Source organism: Coturnix japonica, unplaced genomic scaffold, assembly GCF_054131305.1.
Source record: "Coturnix japonica strain WE unplaced genomic scaffold, WE-NBRP24 Scf049, whole genome shotgun sequence".
Lineage (NCBI taxonomy): Eukaryota > Metazoa > Chordata > Aves > Galliformes > Phasianidae > Coturnix > Coturnix japonica.
In genome coordinates, this window is record NW_028188952.1 from 2050442 (window position 1) to 2071395 (window position 20954).

The 20954-nt window shown below is 59.5% G+C and overlaps 6 protein-coding genes across 25 annotated transcripts; 4 read left to right on the forward strand and 2 right to left on the reverse strand.

Moving 5' to 3' along the window:
• The first annotated feature begins 173 nt into the window (after positions 1-173).
• Positions 174-3509, forward strand: NAGLU (N-acetyl-alpha-glucosaminidase). Its single transcript, XM_015885712.3, has 6 exons — positions 174-641; positions 775-922; positions 987-1133; positions 1228-1313; positions 1492-1748; positions 1852-3509. The coding sequence occupies exons 1-6, from the start codon at positions 190-192 to the stop codon at positions 3066-3068; spliced, it is 2307 nt and encodes a 768-aa protein (XP_015741198.2). The 5' UTR covers positions 174-189; the 3' UTR covers positions 3069-3509.
• Positions 3510-3805: 296 nt separating this feature from the next.
• On the forward strand, positions 3806-5229 carry HSD17B1 (hydroxysteroid 17-beta dehydrogenase 1). Of its 7 annotated transcripts, none has more exons than XM_085532395.1 (6): positions 3806-3933; positions 4003-4230; positions 4340-4519; positions 4589-4682; positions 4765-4948; positions 5015-5229. In XM_085532395.1, exons 1-6 carry the CDS (start codon positions 3816-3818, stop codon positions 5183-5185), a joined length of 975 nt encoding a protein of 324 aa, XP_085388521.1. In that variant the 5' UTR covers positions 3806-3815; the 3' UTR covers positions 5186-5229. The 7 variants fall into 7 exon arrangements, with proteins under 7 accessions (XP_085388521.1, XP_085388522.1, XP_015741202.2 ...); XM_085532396.1 differs by having other exon boundaries at positions 4765-4872; XM_015885716.2 differs by having other exon boundaries at positions 4003-4164.
• A 213-nt stretch (positions 5230-5442) lies between these two features.
• COASY (Coenzyme A synthase) lies at positions 5443-8296 on the forward strand. 8 transcript variants are annotated; one of them, XR_014940798.1, is made up of 9 exons: positions 5443-6072; positions 6370-6584; positions 6658-6789; positions 6860-7044; positions 7145-7209; positions 7444-7528; positions 7611-7708; positions 7811-7957; positions 8036-8296. XR_014940798.1 is itself a non-coding variant. In XM_085532438.1 (9 exons), the coding sequence occupies exons 1-9, from the start codon at positions 5484-5486 to the stop codon at positions 8256-8258; spliced, it is 1896 nt and encodes a 631-aa protein (XP_085388564.1). In that variant the 5' UTR covers positions 5444-5483; the 3' UTR covers positions 8259-8296. The 8 variants fall into 8 exon arrangements, 6 of the variants coding, with proteins under 6 accessions (XP_085388564.1, XP_085388565.1, XP_085388566.1 ...); XR_014940799.1 differs by having other exon boundaries at positions 8042-8296; XM_085532438.1 differs by having other exon boundaries at positions 5444-6072; positions 6855-7044; positions 7315-7528; positions 8013-8296.
• Positions 8297-8410: 114 nt separating this feature from the next.
• On the forward strand, positions 8411-11946 carry MLX (MAX dimerization protein MLX). Its single transcript, XM_015886040.2, has 8 exons — positions 8411-8474; positions 8582-8618; positions 8696-8779; positions 8887-8993; positions 9155-9254; positions 9399-9498; positions 9746-9947; positions 10423-11946. Exons 1-8 carry the CDS (start codon positions 8430-8432, stop codon positions 10477-10479), a joined length of 732 nt encoding a protein of 243 aa, XP_015741526.2. The 5' UTR covers positions 8411-8429; the 3' UTR covers positions 10480-11946.
• Positions 11947-12097: 151 nt separating this feature from the next.
• PSMC3IP (PSMC3 interacting protein) lies at positions 12098-14201 on the reverse strand. 4 transcript variants are annotated; one of them, XM_015886043.2, is made up of 8 exons: positions 14139-14201; positions 13899-14002; positions 13680-13769; positions 13503-13614; positions 13274-13419; positions 12997-13050; positions 12693-12752; positions 12098-12597 (listed from the first exon to the last, which is right to left on the reverse strand). In XM_015886043.2, exons 1-8 carry the CDS (start codon positions 14173-14175, stop codon positions 12538-12540), a joined length of 663 nt encoding a protein of 220 aa, XP_015741529.2. In that variant the 5' UTR covers positions 14176-14201; the 3' UTR covers positions 12098-12537. The 4 variants fall into 4 exon arrangements, with proteins under 4 accessions (XP_015741529.2, XP_015741530.2, XP_085388632.1 ...); XM_015886044.3 differs by having other exon boundaries at positions 12971-13050; XM_085532506.1 differs by having other exon boundaries at positions 12098-12752.
• A 420-nt stretch (positions 14202-14621) lies between these two features.
• On the reverse strand, positions 14622-20918 carry RETREG3 (reticulophagy regulator family member 3). Of its 4 annotated transcripts, none has more exons than XR_014940806.1 (9): positions 20715-20918; positions 19940-20046; positions 19428-19458; positions 18484-18610; positions 18213-18297; positions 17648-17785; positions 17074-17200; positions 16668-16800; positions 14622-16322 (listed from the first exon to the last, which is right to left on the reverse strand). XR_014940806.1 is itself a non-coding variant. In XM_015886035.3 (9 exons), exons 1-9 carry the CDS (start codon positions 20885-20887, stop codon positions 15886-15888), a joined length of 1311 nt encoding a protein of 436 aa, XP_015741521.2. In that variant the 5' UTR covers positions 20888-20918; the 3' UTR covers positions 14622-15885. The 4 variants fall into 4 exon arrangements, 3 of the variants coding, with proteins under 3 accessions (XP_015741521.2, XP_085388622.1, XP_085388623.1); XM_015886035.3 differs by having other exon boundaries at positions 17074-17153; XM_085532496.1 differs by lacking the exon at positions 19428-19458 and having other exon boundaries at positions 17074-17153; positions 20852-20918.
• Positions 20919-20954: the final 36 nt, after the last annotated feature.

The window sequence follows — 20954 nt, forward strand, 5'->3', positions numbered from 1 at the left end:
CCCCCGTTCCTGCATCGCCCCCTTCCGGCCGCTGTGGGAATTTCATCGCGCCCCGCTCCCGTGGCCCCGCCCCCTCCCTGCCCCGCCCAGTCGCTCCGTCCCGCCCCTCGTCGCTGATTGGCTCCCTTTGGCCCCGCTCCCTCCTACGGCGGCGCTGATTGGCGGAGCTGGGCGCGGCCCGACGCGGCCATGGCGGTGTGGCTGCGGGCGGCGGCGATGGCGGCGCTGCCGGTGTCGGTGCTGTTGTCGGTTCTGGTGCCGGTTCTGGTGCCGGTTCTGCCGGTGTCGGTTCTGGCGGCGCTTCCCGCGGAGCTGCGGGTCCCGGCGGGTGACGCTCGGCAGGAGGCGGCGGTTCGGGCGCTGTCGCGGCGGCTGTTGGGCTCCCGGGCCGCCGCCGTGTCGCTGTTCGTGGATTCGGCGCTGTCCCCGGGCGGACCCGACACGTACCGGCTGCGCTCCCCGCCCGGCGGCGCCGTGTCCGTGTCGGTCACGGGCTCCAGCGGCGTCGCGGCGGCCGCGGGGCTGTACCGGTACCTGCGCGATTCGTGCGGCTGCCACGTGTCCTGGTCCGCGCTGCAGCTCAACCTGCCCGACCCGCTGCCGCGGATACACACCGAGATCCGCGTCACGACCCCCAACAGGTACCGGGACCGGAGCCGGAACCGGGAGGATCGTGGGCTCCGTGCGGCTCCGGCCCCTCCCGGTTCTCGGTCTGTTCCCCCCGTCTCGGTCCCGTCGTTGCAGCACGAAGCGCTCACGGATCCGCCCCCCCAGGTTCCGGTTCTACCAGAACGTGTGTGCGCACAGTTACTCGTTCCCGTGGTGGGGCTGGGAGCGATGGGAGCGAGAGATCGACTGGATGGCGCTGAGCGGCATCAACGTGGCGCCCGCGTTCGCGGGGCAGGAGGCGATTTGGCAGCGGGTGGGTGCGGGGGGACGGGACGGGACGGGCCGAACCGCAGCGGGGCTGACCCGGAGCCGTGCAGGTGTACCGAGCCATGGGGCTGAACCAGAGCGAGATCGACGCCCATTTCACGGGACCCGCGTTCCTGGCGTGGAACCGGATGGGGAACCTGCACGGCTGGGCCGGGCCGCTGCCACGTGCGTGGCACCTCCAGCAGCTTTACCTGCAGGTACCGGGGGGATCGTCCTGCCCCGGGGGGATCCTGCCCTGGGCTCTGCCGGCCGGTGCGGGACGCGGGATCCCCCCCTGCTCTGTGCCCTCAGTACAGGATCGTGGAGCGGATGCGGTCGCTGGGGATGCTGACGGTGCTGCCGGCCTTCACCGGCCACGTGCCGCCGGGGATCCTGCGGTAAGAGCCGCTGTGGGCGGCTGCTCCGAGTCGCAGCTCCGCGCTGTTCAGTGCCCTGCCCATATTCCTCCCACGTGGCCCCTGGCCTCGTCCCTCTGCCCATCCCCATCTCCATCCCCATCTCCATCCCCATCCCCATCCCACCTCCATCCCCATTTCCATCCCTGTCTCCACTCAGGGTCTTCCCGCGCATCAACGCCACCCGCCTGGGGAACTGGAGCCACTTTGACTGCACTCTGTCCTGTTCCTACCTGCTGTCCCCCGAGGAGCCCATGTTCCAGGTGATCGGGACGCTCTTCCTGAAGGAGCTGATCAAGGAGTTTGGCACCGACCACATCTACAGCGCCGACACCTTCAACGAGATGAGCCCGCCGTCCTCCGACCCCGCTTACCTGGCGGGCATCAGCAGCGCCGTCTTCAGGGCCATGACGGGAGGTGGGTCGCTGTGGGGCCGCTCTGTGCTCGATTGAGGCCCCGCATCCCCACTGAGCTGTGCTGGGGCCGTGCCCGCTGTGCTCACTTTGCCCTCTGCCCACAGCGGATCCCGACGCGCGGTGGCTGATGCAGGGGTGGCTCTTCCAGCACCAGCCGACCTTCTGGCAGCCCCCGCAGGTGCAGGCGGTTCTGCGTGCGGTGCCGCTGGGCCGCATGATCGTCCTCGATCTCTTTGCCGAGTCCAAACCCGTCTATGAGTGGACCGAGTCCTTCTACGGGCAGCCCTTCATCTGGTGCATGCTGCACAACTTCGGCGGCAACCACGGCCTCTTTGGCGCAGTGGAGGCCATCAATCGCGGCCCTTTTGTGGCGCAGCGCTTCCCCAACTCCACCATGGTGGGCACGGGGCTGGTGCCCGAGGGCATCGAGCAGAACGACGTGGTGTACGAGCTGATGAACGAGCTGGGCTGGAGCCACGAGCCCCTGGACCTCCCGCTGTGGGTGTCCCGCTACGCACAGCGCCGCTACGGGGCCCCCAACGCCGCTGCCAGCGCCGCGTGGCAGCTGCTGCTGCGCAGCGTCTACAACTGCACCGGCACCTGCGTCAACCACAACCGCAGCCCCTTGGTGCGCCGCCCATCCCTGCACATGGACACGCAGCTCTGGTACAACGCCAGCGACGTCTACGAGGCCTGGAGGCTGCTGCTGAGCGCCGGCCCCGCGCTGGGCTCCAGCCCGGCCTTCCGCTACGACGTGGCCGACGTGACGCGGCAGGCGCTGCAGCAGCTGGTGGGTGATTTCTACCAGCGCATCCGCGACTCCTTCCAGCGCCGCGCGCTGCCCGAGCTGCTGGCGGCCGGCGGCGTGTTGCTGTACGACCTGCTGCCGGAGCTGGACGCGCTGCTGGGCTCCCAGCGCCTCTTCCTGCTGGGCCGAGTGCTGCAGGACGCCCGCAGCAGAGCCACCAGCGAGCGCGAGGCCGAGCAGTACGAGCTGAACGCCCGCAACCAGGTGACGCTGTGGGGACCCAGCGGGAACATCCTGGACTACGCCAACAAGCAGCTGTCGGGGCTGGTGCTGGATTATTACGGGGTGCGCTGGAGCCTTTTCGTCTCGCTGCTGGTGGAGTGTCTGAACACGGGCAGCCCCTTCCACCAGGAGCAGTTCAACCAGGCCGTCTTCCAAGTGGAGAGGGGCTTCGTCTACAATGAGAAGCGTTACCCTGCGACGCCCGTGGGCGACACGCTGGAGATTGCCAGGAAGATCTTCCTCAAGTACCACCCCGGTGCCGCACAGCACGGCCGGGATGGGCCCCCGTGATGCGGGTTGTGCTGCTCAGAGCCCCCCCAGCTCCACGCCTGAGTGCTGCATCCCTGCGACACCAGAATGAAGGCGCTGAGCAGCAGCAGGAACTGACGGCATCACAGAGGGTGGGAATCACCCCAGGGGCTGCTGCAGCCCGGAGACCTGCTTGGTCCTGCCAGCACCCGGCCTGCCCTGAGCTGGGCTGCCCACAGAGCGTGGAGGTGCAGGAGCTGGGCTCTGCTGCCCCATTGGAAGCTGGGCAGTACCCGGGCAGGGGCTGGAGCGGCGAAATATGGGACCCTGGGGCAGCCTTGGGAGGACCGTGGTGCTTCAGGGGCAGCCCCAACACACACAGTGCCTTTGTACCGAACGAAGCTCTGCCAGGCTCCCCATGGCGGGGTTTTCTCTGCCTTTTCTTCCCAGCACAAGGGGCCATTAAAGCCCTGGCTGCTCGGTGCCGTTGGGCTGCTCTGTGTGTGTCTTTCCAGCACAGCTTGTTTCTAATGAGCTGACGGGAGCAACTCATGACCCACAAAGTGGGAACGTGGTGCACAGGGAAAAAGCACCGCGGGTTGTGGGGCAGCTCGGGGCCGTCCCGGGCTGGTGCAGGGCTGGGGGGATTGTGGCAGCAGCGTGAGGTTCTTATCAACTCAGCTGCAGGTGGAGGGCCTTGAGATAAGCGGGCAGACACAACACGGTGGGTGGGTGGGACAGAGCCCAGCCTTTAAAAACCACCCGGCCCCGAGTCCAGCACCGACCGCCATGGAGAGAACCGCGGTGCCCGTGGAGAAGACCAGGGTGCTGATCACCGGCTGCTCCTCGGGCATCGGGCTGGGGCTGGCCGCGCGGTTGGCGGCCGACGCTGCCCGCAGGTTTAAAGGTAAAGGGGTGACGCTGTGGGTGGGGGTCCCAGCGCTGTAGGTGCAGCACGGCCACGCTCTGTCCACAGTGTTCGCCACTATGCGGGACCTGGCCAAGGGCGAGCGGCTGCTGCAGCGCCTGGGGGGGCGCAGCCCCGACACGCTGGAGCTGCTGCAGCTGGACGTCACCGACCCGCACTCACTGGCTGCCGCCGTGCGCTGCCTGCAGGGGCAGCACCTGGATGTGCTGGGTACGGCCACCCCCACCCGACGGCACCTGCAGGGCACGGCTGGGAATGGGGCCATTATGGGGGCGGGTGGGTGTGCCGGGGCACGGAGCGAAGGAGCGGGGTTGGGTTCTCACGTCCCCGCATCCAAACGGCGCTGGGGGTACCGACACCCGCTGACCAGCACCGTGCCCCACAGTGTGCAACGCGGGGGTGGGTCTGATGGCGCCCCTGGAGATGTGCTCGGATCAGGCCATGAGAGCGGTGTTCGACGTGAACGTCTTCGGCACCGCACGCACCATTCAGGCCTTCCTGCCCGCCATGAAGCGCCGTCGGGCCGGGCGCATCCTCGTGTCCAGCAGCGTCGGGGGGCTGCAAGGTGGGCGGGGGCTGCAAGGTGGGCTGCAAGGTGGGGAGAGACGCGGCTTCAAACGCTGCTCTGCCCCAGGGCTGCCCTTCAACGCCGTGTACTGCGCCAGCAAGTTCGCGCTGGAGGGGCTGTGCGAGAGCCTGGCCATCGTTCTGCAGCCCTTCAACGTCCAGTGAGCGCCGTGGGGTGCGATGTGGGGTGAGGTGCGGGGCCCGCGATGGGGCGTGAGCGCAGCGGGGGCCGCTTTCCCGCAGCGTGACGCTGGTGGAGTGCGGCCCCGTGCGAACCGACTTCATGGACAACGCGCGACGCGCCGACCCGGACGGGCCCGAGCTGCGGGCGCTGGACGCCGAGACGCAGCGGTTGTACCGGCGGTACCTGCGGCACCTCGCGCGGCTGCTCCCGCACAGCGCACAGCGGGTGGACGAAGTGCTGCAGGTCGGCGGGGCTGCGGGGCTGCGGGGCTGCGGGGCGGGCGCTGAGCGCTGAGCGGTGCCGCTGCAGGTGTTCGTGGACGCCATCGCCGCCCCGGTACCGCCCCTGCGCTGCGTCGCCGCGCGGATCCCGGCCCCGCTGTCGCGGCTGAGACCCGGCGGACCCGACGGCACCGACTACGTGCGGGCCATGCACGACTTCGTCTTCGGCCCCGGTGAAGCCGCCGAGGAGCAGCCGTGAGCGCGGCCCCGGGACGGCCCGGCAATAAAACCCCGTGTCCGCGGCTCCGGTTCGGCCTCTTTGTGAGGGACGGGGGATTGTGCACGGGGGGGCGGCACCGGAGCTGGGGGGGGGGGCGATAGTATCGGAGCTGTTGAACGGGCGCTACCGGTCGCGGCGCCCCGCGATCCTTCCCCCCCCCCCCCCGCAGCCCCCACGTTGCCGCGCAGCTCCAGGCCGCGGAGCCCGGCGCGGCGGGGGCGGGGCGGGGGGCGGGACCGTGACGCGTCCGGGGTCGGTGCGATCTTCCGGCGGGGCGATGGCGCCGTTCCCGTCGGGGCTGTTGGTGCTGACGGCCCCGCTGGGCTCGTTGCCGCGTCGGGCGGCGGCGGCGCTGGCGGAGGCGGCGGGGCTGGTGACGGGGCCGCTCTACGTGCACCTGCAGCCGGGGCTGCGCCTGGACGGCCCCGCGCCGCGCCCCGCCGCCCCCCCGCGCGCCCCCGCTCTGCTCCGCGCTCTGTCCGCGCTCTACGCGGCGGCGGCGTCGCACCGGGAGCTGGACGTGCGGGTGCTGCTGGGCCACGGACACCGGCTGGCGCGGCCGCCCCGCGTGCTGCTCGCGGACGGCGGAGCCGGCGACGCGGGGCCGGTCCGGGTGGCGCTGCGGGAATTGGCCGCCGCCGCCTACGGCTGCCCGGCCGAGCTGCCCGCGGTGCTGCTCAGCGGCTCGGACGGACCCGAGGCGCCGCACGACGGCCCCGGCGCGGAGCTGCCCGTCTACTCCGACGTGGTGGTCGGCGGCACCTTCGATCGGCTGCACGGCGCCCACCGGCTGCTGCTCAGCGCCTGCTGCCTGCTGGCACGGCAACGGCTGCTGGTCGGGGTGGCCGACGGGGAACTGCTGCGCCGTGAGTGCTGCGGGAAGCGGGGCCGGGGGGGAGCGGGGAACGGGACGGGGCCGCCCCTGGGCCGGGGTATGGGACAGTGTCCGGGTAGCTCAGAGCGCTCGGGGGCTGCTGGCAGGAGGGATGTGGGTCAGCACCGGTGGCGGGCACTGATCACAGGGACAGCCCAGGCCCTGCAGCTGCTGTCCTGCACAGTCCAGGGCCCTGTGGGCAGGATGGTGGTGGGACACTGCTGGAGGGTTCCTACCATGGAACCGTTTGCTCTGCTGCTCTCACTGTTCCGTCGCGGTGCTGCTGCAGACAAAGTCCTGCGGGAGCTGATCGAGCCCTACGAGCTGCGGGCGGCCAAACTGCGGGAGTTCCTGGCAGATGTGCAGCCCTCGGTGCTGTACGACATCGTGCCTCTGGGCGACCCCTACGGCCCCGCAATCACCGACCCGGAGCTGCGCTGCATTGTGGTCAGCGAGGAGACACGCAAGGGAGGGGAGGCCGTGAACAAGAAGAGGATCGAGAACGTAACTGGAGGAGCTGAGACCTCTGGGCCCCGTGGTTACGTCTGGGGGGCTCAGTGGTGTCCCCTCCCGGCAGGGCCTCGCCGCACTGGAGCTCTTTGAGATCGAGCTGATGGAGGATCCCCAACACAGCCTCAGTGAGGAGGAGAAGATCAGCTCCTCCAGCCTGCGACAGCGGCTGCTCGGCACGTTGCTGCGGCCCCCACGGGTAGGGGGAGCTGCCGGGGGCTGGGAGCTGCGGGACCACCGCCCGTCTGACCCTTCCTTCCCCAGGACAGCCCCACGCTGCCCCCCCGCCCCTACATCATCGGTCTGACCGGGGGCAGCGGGAGCGGGAAGACCTCGATCGCCCGCCGCCTGGGGCAGATGGGAGCGTTCATCATCGATGCTGATGCACTGGGCCACGCTGTGTACCTGCCCGGCAGCCCGGCCCACGGGCAAGTGGTGGCTGCGTTTGGGGCAGGTGGGGCTGGGTGTGCTGCGGCACCGGCGCTGTGCTGGGACACGCTGTGCAGGTGAGTTGGATTCTTTCTGCTCCCAAATCACCTCCCTCTGTCTTGCAGAAATCTTGAACAAAGATGGGACGATCAACAGGAAGATCCTCGGGGCAAAAGTGTTTGGAAACCAGGTACGAGCAGCACAGGGAATGTCAATATTTAACCTCATGAGCAGAGAACTCTGTGCTGGCACTTTGATTTCCAGCCCTTTGAGCTGATGCCACGTCCCTGTGCAGCAGCACACAGTAAATCAGCAGCCGTGCAGGATCCACATCCAGGCAGCAGCTGCTGTTGCTCCTCCAGCTGTGGCCCCCTCGTGTCCCAACCTCTGGGAGGACCCTGACTCTGCTGTGGTTCCTTTCCAGGAGCGGCTGAAGAGCCTCACAGACATTGTGTGGCCGGAGATCGCGCGGATGGTCAGGGAGCAGATCAGGGAGGCAGGAGCTCAAGGTACCGGGTGGCTCTGATTGTAGTGGGCGCTGCCGGCGCTGCCTGTGTCCGCCCGGTGACCAGGAACGGCCTCGTTCCGCAGGAAAAGCCGTGGTGGTGCTGGATGCCGCCGTGCTGCTGGAGGCCGGATGGCAGGAGATGGTGCACGAGGTGTGGGCGGCCGTCATCCCCGAGGACGAGGTGGGTGACTCCCCCCGGCCACCTCCAACCACCCCTGAGCCCCGTGATCCCCGTGACCCCCGTGACCCCCCGTGCCCCCCCCGTCCCGTGCTGGTCCCGCAGGCGCTGAAACGCATCGTGAGCCGGGACGGGCTGAGCGAGGAGGCGGCGCGTGACCGGCTGCGGAGTCAGATGAGCGACGGGCAGCGGGTGCGGGAGGCGCATGTTGTGCTGAGCACCGCGTGGGAGCCCGACGTCACCCACAAACAGGTGAGAACGGGCCGCTGTAACGGGCCGCTGTAACGGCGCCGAGCCCCGCACGAAGCTGCTGACGGTGCCCGTTGTCAGGTGCAGAAGGCGTGGGAGCTGCTGCAGCGCCGCATCCACCGCGCGGCCACCGCAACGTGCAGCTGAACCGCAACGGGACCGAGAGGAGCCGGGACCGGGACCGGGAGCGAACGGAGCCGCGGAGCCGCACAACGCGCCGGGACGGACCGGAAGCGCCGCGGCCCCGACCGGGCGGGTACGGCCCGTGCTCGGCACGGCGGGCGCTGCCGGTTCCGCGCCGTGATCCCGCAGCCGAGCGGCGGTTAAAGGGCGGTCGCAGTTTCCCGGTGTCCGTGCTGTTTGTGTCCCGTTGGTCCCGTTATTCCCGTTGTTCCCACGTGGCGCCCCCTCGCGGTCGGGAGGGCGGCGCTTCCCGGCGTCCCCCGCGGCTCCCACGTGACCGGGGCGGGGGAAGATGGCGGAGCCGCCCGGTGCCGCGGCGGAGGAAGCGTGGGGGAAGGTAACGGGGCGGGGGGCGAAGGGTCGGGGCGGGGGCGGCGGTCGGACCGTGGGGCCGAGGCCCGGAGCGCCACCATCCGCCCCGTGACCGCCGCCCTCCGCCCGCAGGTGGACGCCGCGTACGGGGACAGTGTCCCGGAGCCCGGTAGGTGCCGGGGGGGGCGGTTCGATGGCGGGTGGCGGATGGGGCGGCTCCGCTGAGCGGCTCCCGCTGTCCCGCAGCGCTCGGTACGGACAGGAAGGGCAGCGTCGTGTCCCGCGCCAACAGCATCGGATCCACCAGCGCCTCGTCCGTGCCCAACACCGGTACGAACGGGGGCACCGGGCTGGAGCGGGGCGGGCGCGGGGCAACCGGGGACGGCGGCGTCCGGGGGGTCCGTCCCGACCCGCGCTCAGCGCCGCTGTGTCCGCAGACGACGAGGACAGCGATTACCCGCAGGAGTTTTACAAGGAGTCCTACAAGGACCAGCGGCGCCGGGCGCACACGCAGGCGGAGCAGAAGCGGCGCGATGCCATCAAGGTCGGTGGGCGCCGCGCCGCGTTCCAGCCCCTCGTCCCGTGCTGGATCCGCTCCATGAGCCGCGTGTGGCTGGAGCCGCTTTGGCCGCGTGGTGGGAGCTGGGCTGTGGGTCCGTGTAACCGCTGCTGTTTGTGCCCGATCTGCGCCCTCTGCCCCTGCAGAAAGGCTACGACGACCTGCAGGCCATCGTGCCCACCTGCCAGCAGCAGGACTTCGCCATCGGCTCCCAGAAGCTGAGCAAGGCCGTCATCCTGCAGAAGAGTGAGTGTGTGCAGGAGGCAGCAGGGCACGATCCGACCCTCAGGCACCTCAATGTGGTGATTGTGTGTGATGGTGCCTCGGGGACCGACCTCAGGGAGGTCAGAGGGGCCCCATGTGCTGCTTACTCTGTGTTTTTGTGTTCAGCCATTGATTACATTCAGTTCCTGCACAAGGAAAAGAAGAAGCAAGAAGAGGAAGTTTCTACTCTCAGGAAAGACGTGATGGCCTTGAAGATAATGAAAGTGTAAGTAAGAAGTTATTTGGTTGCTGCCCCCTTCTTCCTGCTGTTTTTCCCCATGTCCCTGCAAAGCTCCCCCGATGTGCTCAGTGCTCTGTGTGCAGTCTGGCACCTGGGGTCGTACCAAATTGCCTCCAGTTCTGAAGCTGTTTTCAGTGTCCAGTTACTGGCAGCAGCTTCTGCCCCCGCTGTTGCCCAGCTGCTGTGCAGTACGAGGCTTCGATAGCACTGAGCCCCAAACTTGGTGTTTCAGGAACTATGAGCAGATCGTAAAAGCTCACCAGGACAACCCGAGTGAGGGGAAGGACCAGGTCTCTGACCAGGTGAAATTCAACGTTTTCCAAGGCATTATGGATTCCCTCTTTGAGTCCTTTAATGCCTCCATCTCAGTCACGAGTTTTCAAGAGCTGTCAGCATGTGTCTTCAGCTGGATTGAGGAGCACTGTAAGCCCCATGTGAGTACAGCAGACACAGGGGGGTTGATATAAGAGCAGAGGCTGTTGTGTATGGCTGCACCTGTCTGGAGTGTAGGCCTGTATGCAGCTTTTCTTTCGCCTGGGCCTTCAGAAAGGCAGAATGTGGCTGACACTGGACCTGGGGCATGGGAGCTTGGGTTCCTCTCATTTCCCAGCTGCTTGGCAGTGAAATTCAGACACTGAAAAACAGAGCTTACAAAGAGGGTGCTTGTTCCCCAGCACTTTGTTCCATAAGACACTTAGAAGTTAGGAGGGAAGAGAATGAGCTGCATGGGCAGGGCCAGGTCCTTGTTGTGCTGTGGCTGCCTGGAGCCCTGCAGCCTGAGAACACAGACAGGCGATCGTTTCCCATACAGGTGCTGAGATCTGTGGCACCAGGTGCTGTCTGTAGCATTGAGCATGGGAAAGGCTTTTCCTCCCCTGAACAACTGACTGTGTCTCCTCTCTGCCCCAGACCCTACGGGACATTGTCATCGGGGTCCTGCACCAGGTGAAGAGTCAGCTGTACTGAGCATCCCTCGCTGGAGCACCTCCCGACCGGGTGACAGCTGCCAGGAGAGGCTGGACCATCTCCCTTGTGCTGGTCCTTAAAGCTTCTTCGATTATTTATTGTCACTACAAAACCAAACCAAAGCTGTGCAAACAGGTACTGTCACAGTCAACGTTACCAAATACTGCTAAGGACTTAGTGAAGGGAAAGAAATAAGTGTGTATTGAATATAGATCTTTTAAGTTGCCAGTGTCTTTAGCTCAGGCAGGTGGTTGCAGTTGGGTTTATCTGTGCCACTGATTTCAGGGCTGCAGCTCAGCAGGTGAATCTGCTCTGTAACCTCACACCTGATATAAACCCTATTGAACCTGGGAGCAGGGAGAAATAGGAGAGTGCTAAAAGCTGTTGCTGTGCTAATGCAGCTCAGGAATAGGGTTCTTCTGCAGCTGCAGGTTTTCAATACCTCCCTCTGAAGCAGCTCTTAGAAAAGCAAGAGGCTGCTTTTAATTTCTGTAGCTGCTTTGGAGAAGGCCCGGGAGAACTGAGGGCAGGTTTATTAGCATGTCACTGCCAGGGCAATGCTCATTACATGGAGCAGCAAGCGAGCTCTGTGCTGAAGGAGTGCCCTGGGGCCTCGCTGTGCTGACCTCTTCAGTAACACCCCTGAATGGGAAAGGAGTGAACTTTCATTGCAGCCTTTTCCTCCTTGTTCTGATGAGTGCTGAATTGGGCCTGGCTTTATCTTTTTCTGGGTTGTGATGTGGCCACACTGAACAGGAAAGTTCAGTAGCTGCAGCACAGCATTACTCTGAGTTCACACTGCTGTTCCTTAGCACCATGATTTTATGTGGGTATATATATTTATATACATGTAACCAGCCTTGATTTTATTTTATAGATCACTGAAATCATTGTAAAGTGTAATCAATGCCAGTTTTGCAGTGTCTCACTTGCCACACGCTGCTGCTGTCAGTGTGAATCAGCAAACCAAGCACAATGATGGCATTGGACAGCATCACCCTCCATGGCATTGACACATACAGCAGGACTTGTTCTCTAGTCATGTTCTTGCTACCACTCCAACAGTAGCAACTATTTATTTTATGTTGTTTTTCCACTGTAGATGAGGTAATGCTAAATTTCTCAGCTCCGGGTTGCTTGATTTTTGAATGCTGCAGCTGGAGATGGTTGAAGCTGTTGCTTCTGTTTGACTTAAATGAAGAAGTTTTTTGGTGGGGTTGATTTTTAGATGAAATTGTTTTTCCAAACCCTGTGACCTTTTGGATATAAGACAATAGAAGCCCAATAGGAGTCAGACCCTGTGGTGTTGCACACAGCTGATGACACGTACAGGGCACAGCTTAATTTCCTTTAGATGCAACCTCTTGCCTTGAGAGGAAGATGCGGATTTTTACAGACCTCATATGTGAAAGTGACATATTTTTCTATTATGGAAAATGATTAAATAAATTTTGCTGAATGTTTTAATGGCTCTTCTGCTTTTATTTCTGGTGCTGTGTGCCTAGAGACTTTAATGGGATCAGGTAAGGGCTGGACCCACTGCAGCTGTGGCTCACGGACCACATCCAAGGCCAGCCCTGCTACCCTCTCAACACAGAAGACACCACAGCAGAGCACATCTGGAACAGAAGGATGGTGTTTAATGAATCGTGGGGTTGTGTACAACTCTGTACATACTGTGGGAAGCAGCTCCCTCCATGTATGGAGTTTACAGAAATATGGGCCATAATGGTAATTCGTTCCTTCACCTCCGTGAGGTGCTTCCTTCCTGTTCTTATCAACACACCATCCCTGTAACCCAGTGCTCTTACACCCTCCCAGTCACTGCCTAGTGAAGAAGCCCAACCAAAATGGAGAGGGTCCGCTGCTGAGTCAATTGCTCTGAACTTCCCTTCCAGGGGCAAAGCATTTTTAAACCAAAATATATAAAAATGCACAACAAGCACAAGCCCTGGAAAAAAATTACAGAAGAAAACAAACCTAAAACCCAACAACTGAGTTTCAGCATTGGATCCACCACCATGTGTTCTCTGTAAAGCAATGAGATCCATCTGCACCTCACAGAGCTGCTGGGAGTGTAACATTGTGCTCCTCATCAGTTTCTATTCCAACCTCCTCCTGCACGAGGACAAAGTGCTCCTGTAGCAGACGGCTGCCCTCTGACACAGCAGGCGCAGCTGCCCTGGGACACAAGCAGAAGCAGGGGGACTTACAAAGAATTGCTTCTTGCTTTTGGGGTATCCCTCCAGGATGGCATCGAGCAGCTCGGTTGCCTGGCAGGACAGAGAAGTTAGATGAGATTTGCAGGACTGGTGCTGAGCTTTCTGCCACAGCTGTGGGATACTGCCGCCCATACAGGGAGCCAACACAGCTGTTCCCACATTAACCCCTGCACAGGGATGCAAGAGCTTGTTTTGTTTCCCCAAGAACAAATAAAAGACTGTGCCCGCTCCACTGTCACTGTGGGTTTGCCACTGACACTTCTGCCCACCCCACGTTCAATGGGGAAACCATTACCATCCGCTTCCTCCTCCGCCACTCCTTGCAGTACAGCTTGTGCTCGCTGCAGACCTGTCAAAGGAAAGGCAAAGTGAGAACAACTCAGCCAGCAGCCACTGCATTGAGTGTCTGTGAGCTCAAAGCCAGGAGATGGATTGGTAGCGCCCAGTGACTGGACAAAGATTTGCAAGGAAAGGACAACTCGTGCTATTCCAAGTTGCTCTGAGCAGCCTCAATGCAGACTGTGCTGTGTGTTCCTACGTTCCTCACTCCCCAACCCCCCCCAGCTCTTCACCTTCTCTTTTTCCTCTGGCGTTACGTGGTTGGTGGCAGACTTGATCCTCTCCAGTTTCTCTGTGTAACTGCTGCAGTCCTTCCTCAGCTCTTCAACCTCCCGGGCCATGTCCGTCGTGGTCATGGTGCCGTTCAGCTCCTTCAGCTCTGGAGGGCGGCGCCGATCACCGGCTCGGCCGGTCCCCGCGGTGCCCGCGGCCGCCCGCGGTCGGTGCCGTGTGGGCGCTCACCTGCCTCCAGCTGCCGGCAGTTGTTCAGCAGCTCCTGCAGCTCCCGGGATCGCGCGGCGATGTCGGCGTCCAACGCGCGAAGCTCCGCATCGCCCGCGGCCGGGAGCTGCTCCTGGGGGCGGGGGCGGCTCAGCGGGGCCGGGGGGGGCGGGGGGCGCGGCCGGTGCCGGGTCTCACCTGGTCGGCGAAGTAAATCTTGTGTTTGCCGTACGGCTTCTCACGGACACGGCCCTGCTGAGCCAACTGCTCCAGCGCCTTCAGCACGGCCTGGACGGCGGGACGGAGCCACGTCAGCACCGACACCGGGAGCACCGACACCGGGAGCACCGACAGACACCGCCATTCCCGCACTGAGCCCCGCTCCGTGGTTCGGTCTCCCGGCCGTTCCCCGCTCACCGCTTTGCCCATCCCGGTCTCCCGCTGCAGGTTCCCGTGCACATCCTGCGCGCTGTACGGCCGGTTCTGCTCCCGCAGGTAACGCAGCACGACGGCACCGGGCCCTGCGGGACAGCAACGCTCGCACCGTGTCCGCCCAGGAGCGGCTCCTGTCCGTTCCGTCCACCCCCCCGTCCCGTCCCGTCCCGTCCCGTCCCGTCCCGTCCCGTCCCGTCCCGTCCCGTTCCGTTCCCCGCTCACCTCCGCTCCCCTCGGGTCCCTCCCGCCCTTTGCTCATCTTCTTCCCGCGCCCCGCTCAGATGCCGTGACGCACTTCCGGCGCGACGCACCGCTAAGGAGAGGCGCTTCCTGTTCCGGTTCCGCCCTGCTTCCGGTCGCGGCCCTCGGGCAGTTCCGGTGCCCTTTGTGGCCGCCGTGGCCGTCCCGGTTTCAGGGCGCTCCCCGACAGCCGCTGTCGGCGTCAACTCACCCGATACGGGGCGGCTTTAAACGGGGCGGAACGATCCGGGCCGGGCCGCGGGCACAGCCGCTGCTCCCGGGCCGTTCCCAACGCCGCCATTTCCGCCCCGCGGCTCCATTGAACCCAGTTACCACAACACGAACCGAATGAACCAAGGATTTAATCCCAGCCGTGAGCTCGGCACGGCCCGTGTCCCCCAGCTCAGCTCCATGAGCTCCTCCCTCCGCTCCCATCGCGGCCGTTGTGTCACCAAGAGCTGGATCTTGAAAGGTGCAAAGGAAGATTTTATGGCAGAATAAAATAAAGCCTCGGTCACGGCTGCAATAAACCACCCCCGAGGCCCATCCCCGCAGTGTGCGGCCAACGGCCTCAGAGCACAACAAAGGAAAAGCAAAGCACACGATGGGAGCTGCCCTGAAGAGGTGAATGATCCGTATCTATGGCTTAGAAAAAGCGATGGGAAAAGCTCAATGACTCAGAAAGGGCTGGAAAGTTTGGGCGATCCAGCTTGAAGAACGTCTCTCCCCTGTGGGTTGCTGGTTTCAGTGACCACAACAAACAGTTCTTCAGTCACTCGTGGTCGAGCTGCCGTCCTCCATTCGGCTCCTGCTCTCGACTGTACAAAGCTGGGAAGCAGCAGGTTGTCCTGGGAGCCCAGAACAAAACTGGCCACACAGGACAGTCTGCTTCCGTCCTCCAGAAAATCTCCCCGGTAGTTCTCTCGGAGGCAGTGTCAGGGAAACGTCGTATTGCTGCCGTCCATGCTGAACGTGTTCTGGAACAACACAGGAAGGTTTTACTATTTGTTAGTCCATTAAGAAAGCAACATGAGAACAGCTGCCACATGTGGATGTTCTTTGCGGGATTCTAGTCTTCACAGTAGATGTCTTATTGCCATTAAGTTTCTTACAAAATAGCATCACTAGAAAGCTTGAACTGGAGATGAGTGGCCAATAAAGTCACAAACATTTGTGGCTGTACACCATCGCATTCACAACAGGAGGAAGGTGTTTGTTTCTACCCACAGCTGAATATTGCTGGGAGAGAAGAATTAGATTTCTGTGCATGTTTTAGGGACAGGGAATGATTGTCTTAAAGACAGAACAGCATTAAGTCCCAGACATTAAGTTTGAAGGGAAACCAATCCCATTATCACATAACAGCCCCAAGAAGATCGGCTTCAAGATTGCTCCCAGTGATGCTAAGTCAGTCTGATTTAGTGGTCTCTAGAACTGCAGACACTGGACTAATTGTCGTAGGTGAGGAAATTTGGAGGAAGCAGCATCCTGGCATGAGTGACTGTGGATCAATCACATCGATGCCTTTTCCCTCTGAATTACCAACACAGTTTATTTCAAAAATCCAAGCGAAGCTACAGAGTCACAGGTCAGTTGACTTCTCAGCCGGGACTGGTTGTATCATTACTCATGCTCACACAAGAAACAACCTAGGTAACTGTGCAATGCTTTTTCCTTCCAGGATTCCCCTCCACGATACACAACAGAAAACCAGAAGGGAAGTGATTGCTTATTGGCCTTGTGAGCCAGCAGGATCCAGCTGGTTCAGCTCAGACTGATCCAGAAGTTCAAAGTCATCTCCTTCTGCATCAGTGTCCAAGTCCAAGCTGGCCGTCCTAAGATAAGTCTTTGCATCTCTGTGGGGATTGTCACTGCGTGAGGAGCCTGGCTGCTGAGTGGCTCCTGACAGTGCAAGTTGTATCATCCCCCTGGTGACAAACCCAGCTATGTTGTTGGTGAGATTCTGTACAGATGGCAGTACACCAGCTTCTTCCTGGTAATAAGGGAGATGCACATCTTCTGTTACTTGTGGGCGGTAAGCCAGACTTGGGATCCCAATGCTGGTGTCATCTTCATCATCTAGGCCAGTTGCTTCTGGGTTTATGGAAGGGAAGTCAGGGAGATCCCGAGCAAAAGATTCTTCTGGGTCACTGTGACCATCCAGGTCTAGAAGAGAAGAATGAACACTTTAAATACACAGCACATGCCAAACACCCTGCAGGCACAGACAGCACAGCAAGCAAAAGCTGGGCCACTGCCTCACCAGGGCAGTTGAACCTGCCAGCCTTTGAAGAACCACCATAATCCTGTACTAAAATACCACATGAATTGCAAAGGAAGCTGAGCTGAAAAAAAACAAAACAAGCAGTTTCATCTCATCCTGGCCATCCAGACAGAGATCAAGCAGCCAGATCTTAACGATAGAAGGGAATGTGCATCTTCCATGCAACCCATCACACTGGTGCCTGCTCACTATTTCATATCTTTGAGAAGCTGCCCATTTCCACTCACCTTCTGATCCCTCTGTCAGTGGAGTCTGACCCCTTGAAAGGTTAAACATCCCACTTTCAGTGTACGAAACCTCAGCATCTGAGTGTTCTGAGTCAGAGATGGTTAGTTCCTTGGCAACCACAGAGTCATCCAGCTTTGAAACAAGAGATACAGTAGAAAATGTCAAATGCTGGAAATCTCATTCCTGTGCCTCAAGATAAAACATGCAATCCACTGGCTGCCAGTTAAGCCCAGTCCTCAAGGGACACCAATATCTGAGGCTCATTTCATGCTTTACTGTCTGTCTAGCTTCCATCACAAGGCAGCTACAACATACTGGATACAGTGCTGTGCACTGCATGACTGCACAATGCAGACAGCTTGTTCTTGTTAGCTGAGCTTCTCTGTTCCACAGACGCTTCATTACCTTGGGACAGAAAGCAGCAAGCTCCTCTTCACTGTCACTCCCATCATCCATACCCTCCTGATTAATGGATCGGCGACGTACTGCCAGAAACAGAGGCAAAGCTTATTATTGCTGCTAGGACAGAGGTCTGTTAAAAAAAGATTAAAAAAATCAGCTTTGCACCATGCAGAAAACCCAAAACTGGCAGACTGGGACATAACACAGCATTCTTTGTTCATCAGCACAGCAATGACTTGGGCTGCTGCAGATCTGTTGCTGAGATGAACACGCTTTGCAGCAACTTTAAAGTGAAAAAAGAGGAAGGACTCAGTAGTACTGCAGCACAGGACGAACAGTTCTGGCAGCTGAGAAAAGGCACAGTTCAGCACTACGAACAGCTTACACCTAGTGCTCACTAGCTGGCAGTTTCCCATGGAGGCAGAGCTGCCTTGCTTCCCTGCCAATCAGTTGTATTTGCCAAGGGCCCTGGAATAGCTGCCATTTGAGACATGCAGCACTGTCCCACTCACTCCAAGATGGGGACTTTATAAAACACCAGTACCTGAAAGGTCAGAAACACACTATGGTAACTTACATTGCTTTTCCCGCTGCTTTGATATCATGTAGCCTCGAACACTGAAATCCAGCCGCTGCAGAGCTGGTTCCAGCTTCATGTACATGCGATGCCCCAACCTGTGGTACACAGCAAGGGGCCACAGCAGGACGAAGAGCACTGAGAAAAGTAGGAACATTGATTAGAAATTGTACAGGATGTTACTTGGCAAATATCTTGTTCAGTTTGTGAGTCAGTATCACATACATACAGAATCAGAAGATCTGAGCACTAAAGGTAACATGGCAAAGGCTGTCAGAATGGGTGCAATCGCCTCTGTTAACTTAAGAAAATAGAGAAACCAACTCTTCAGTGCTCAGATCTGTAGTTAACAAGCACTCAAACATGTTCTGTCTGAACCAGAGACCTTAGAGTCCCGGTCAGTAATCAGCATATTCTAGGCAGAACCTATTATTTTAAATTTAAAGCCACTCACACAGGTTCTCCTTCGGAGCAGAAAGCTCTTTCCCTCAGACATTCAGATCCTGTATATCTCTACCCCTCTTCATTTTAAGATTTGTATTTGGCACAGGGTTCTTCTACTTACAGAGCAAGTATGAGAGCAGGAGTCCAGGGATATACCGGCCCAGAACAGCCAGGAATGTAAAGACTCCACATACTAGAAGGCAAAACTGAACACATGGGAGACAGTGAGTTTCCAAAGTTAAGTGATGGAATCACTCACTTCTTTATCATCTTGCTCTCTGAAGATTTCTAGGTAAAGTTCTAACTCTTAACAAAGCAAAGCCTTCCTAGCATTCAACCATCACAAAGGGATGCCAGCAGTCAGTAATTTACTAAAGTTTACCAGTTCTCACCTTGCCAGGGCTTTCCCTCTTGAAAACAAAGAGATTACTTAAGAAGTTGGTCCAAGACACCCATCCTTCAGCCAAATGGTGACACAGTTCTGGCACTCCAAGCAGCCGAGGGTGGACATATCCCCAGCTGCAGGAAAGGTAAAAATTCAGAAACAAGGTTTTAAGTAAGCCTTGTGCCTTACTTAAATGTGTCTGATTACTTCAGAGGCACTATCTTCATTAAGTTCTACTGGTGTTTCTTAACTGCTAGTCACAAGTACATGAAACTTAGGAATAGCAATTCCTTTTGTATTTGGGCTTCTTACAAATACAAACAACAACAACAAAGAAAAAACCAACCACCCAACAAGGAAGTCATGTGGCAACAGCTCAAGTGATTTAAGTAGGTGTTGAGCATCCAGTGTGGCTCAGCAGCATAAGCAGGCAGAAGGGTGTGCCCAGAGATAGGAAGGTGTTATTAGTAAGAGAACACCCACTATTAATACTGCAGTCAGACCATAACTATGCACTAACAATCCCTGGGACGTGACTCTTTAGACATTCCACACCTGGGCTCAGAAGATGCATTTATTTCTAAAAAACAGCAAAACAACAACAACAACAAGTTGTTTTCCTGCTACTGGAGACCCATACAAAAGGAACTGTTTTTAAGACAGCACCTCTAACTTAGGGGTGGAAGGGAATAGAGCAGCAGAGATTTTACAGCGCTCAAGCAAGCATTACTGTATGCCAATGTAAAGGCAAAGAGTAATGGTTTGTGCAAGTAAAAAACCTGTCACAGCAGAATGACAAAGTTCAGGGCTCCATTCTCCCTCCACTAAGCAGTTTCCTTCTCTCCTTTCATTCCCCTCTTAAAGAAGCCAACGTTACAAGCACATGCAGACAATTATTACACAGCATCATGGCAAAGTACCAAATAGCAGAGAATTCAATTAGTTTCCTACCTCTCATTGTCTAATTCGTCAGGTCTTGCCACTAAAATATTAAGAACAGACACTATGTTAGTTGCAAGGAATTTGCTATAAGAACGCTCAGCTTTGGGGATTCAAGTAAAGTTTTAATTAGCTGGGAGACACCTGAAAAAAGGCATTAACTGTTACAGAACATACGACTCGCTCTACAACACGTTTTAAACATGTACATGTTACAGTACAAGATTGCAAGAGAGCCTCCTTGTTGCCTCCTATGACGTTCTACAAACACTACAGTCAAGGAGACTTCCTCATTATGCATTAAGAGACTGCAAGTTTCTACCAAATAAAACAGAAGGGAGAACTCAGAATATGAGGCAAACGCCAGCACAAGTGTGAGAAACTCTTGTTATTTGTATGGGTCAGGATCTTGTGCGTGCTTCTAGTCTTGGATTCTGCTGAGCACCAAATGCTGCACACTCTGCACCTCCTGATCTGAAGATAATGCTTCATTTTCTGATAATAACTTAAACGTTGCAACTTACCTCCAATTTCAGGCCAAATTTTGCTCTTCCACTGATCTAGACAAACTACTACTATAAGAGTAAATGCAACCAGGCACACCAATCGAAGAGAAGTCAGAGCAAAGAACCTATGGCAAAGAAACGAACAAATACGTGACCAGCAGGATCTGTGACATGCGAAGGGGACATCACGAACCCGCTGCAAAACGTGCCAACAGCTACAGATAGAGAAAAGCAGCGGCTGCTTATCAGCTGCCCACGGCCCTGGAGAGGAGCTTATCTCACGGCGCTGTGCACACTCCTCACTTGCAGCAGGGCTGGAATTCGCGGCCTGCAGGTCACCTTGTGCCCTTGTCCCACCGCCCAGTTCTGGTTTCGCTGATCAATGTTGTGCTGTAGGACCAGGTGCTCAATACACCCAGAGGGACGAGGCTCGGGCAGCTGCGGCGCTTCCAGGCTCCCGCCGTGAGCTGCCGCACAACCGGATGTTACCGGCCCGTACCCCAACCCACGAGCCGTCCCGGCCACGGGAGCTGCGGGACCGGCGCTCAAAGCTCCGCGCCGGGAGGTCGCACTCCCCGACCCGAGAGGCGGCCGAGCGCCCCGCGCGCAGCCCGTAACGGCCGGAGCTGCCGGCACCGCCCCGAGCAGCGCAGCGACGGCCCGGCACGAACCGGCGGGCGGGAGGCCCAGGAGCCGGCCGGGTCTGAGGCGGCGCAGCGCGACCAGCGCGACCAGCGCAGCCCCCGCAGCCCCGCAGCCACCGGCGGCCCCGCAGCCACGTCCCGGCGCTCACCAGAACAGCCCGTGAGCCGCCGCCCAGCACAGCGCGCTGCGGCCCGGCCGCTCCCACAGCAGCGCGGCCTGCACGGCGCTCAGCAGCCGCTCGTACGGCCCCAGGCGGCCCCGCAGCGCCGCGCTCAGCTCCCGCACCCGCCGCTGCCGCTCGCCGGGCCGCGCCGCCGCCATGGCTCCTCGCCGGCATCAACATCCGGTCTCCGCCGACATGGCGGCCCCCAGCGCCGGAAGCGGGACG

Bases quoted from the DNA above. Each gene is read 5' to 3' on its own strand.
- NAGLU (XM_015885712.3), top strand. From the start codon at position 190: ATGGCGGTGTGGCTGCGGGCGGCGGCGATGGCGGCGCTGCCGGTGTCG. The intron at 923-986 runs GTGGGTGCGGGG...GGAGCCGTGCAG, and splicing joins AGGAGGCGATTTGGCAGCGG to GTGTACCGAGCCATGGGGCT. The intron at 1,749-1,851 runs GTGGGTCGCTGT...CTCTGCCCACAG, and splicing joins CTTCAGGGCCATGACGGGAG to CGGATCCCGACGCGCGGTGG.
- HSD17B1 (XM_085532395.1), top strand. From the start codon at position 3,816: ATGGAGAGAACCGCGGTGCCCGTGGAGAAGACCAGGGTGCTGATCACC. The intron at 4,231-4,339 runs GTGGGTGTGCCG...CGTGCCCCACAG, and splicing joins TGGGGCCATTATGGGGGCGG to TGTGCAACGCGGGGGTGGGT. The intron at 4,949-5,014 runs GTCGGCGGGGCT...GTGCCGCTGCAG, and splicing joins GGGTGGACGAAGTGCTGCAG to GTGTTCGTGGACGCCATCGC.
- COASY (XM_085532438.1), top strand. From the start codon at position 5,484: ATGGCGCCGTTCCCGTCGGGGCTGTTGGTGCTGACGGCCCCGCTGGGC. The intron at 7,210-7,314 runs GTACGAGCAGCA...GTCCCTGTGCAG, and splicing joins CAAAAGTGTTTGGAAACCAG to CAGCACACAGTAAATCAGCA. The intron at 7,958-8,012 runs GTGAGAACGGGC...CCCCGCACGAAG, and splicing joins CCGACGTCACCCACAAACAG to CTGCTGACGGTGCCCGTTGT.
- MLX (XM_015886040.2), top strand. From the start codon at position 8,430: ATGGCGGAGCCGCCCGGTGCCGCGGCGGAGGAAGCGTGGGGGAAG. The intron at 8,475-8,581 runs GTAACGGGGCGG...CTCCGCCCGCAG, and splicing joins CGGAGGAAGCGTGGGGGAAG to GTGGACGCCGCGTACGGGGA. The intron at 8,780-8,886 runs GTACGAACGGGG...CTGTGTCCGCAG, and splicing joins CTCGTCCGTGCCCAACACCG to ACGACGAGGACAGCGATTAC.
- PSMC3IP (XM_085532506.1), bottom strand. From the start codon at position 14,175: ATGAGCAAAGGGCGGGAGGGACCCGAGGGGAGCGGAG. The intron at 13,420-13,502 runs GTGAGCGCCCAC...GCCGCCCTCCAG, and splicing joins CTGCCGGCAGCTGGAGGCAG to AGCTGAAGGAGCTGAACGGC. The intron at 13,051-13,273 runs GTGAAGAGCTGG...TTCCTTTGACAG, and splicing joins CGCCAGAGGAAAAAGAGAAG to GTCTGCAGCGAGCACAAGCT.
- RETREG3 (XM_015886035.3), bottom strand. From the start codon at position 20,887: ATGGCGGCGGCGCGGCCCGGCGAGCGGCAGCGGCGGGTGCGGGAGCTG. The intron at 16,801-17,073 runs GTAATGAAGCGT...CTTGTTTCAAAG, and splicing joins TTGCTGCTTTCTGTCCCAAG to CTGGATGACTCTGTGGTTGC. The intron at 16,323-16,667 runs GTGAGTGGAAAT...CTTCTCTTCTAG, and splicing joins ACTGACAGAGGGATCAGAAG to ACCTGGATGGTCACAGTGAC.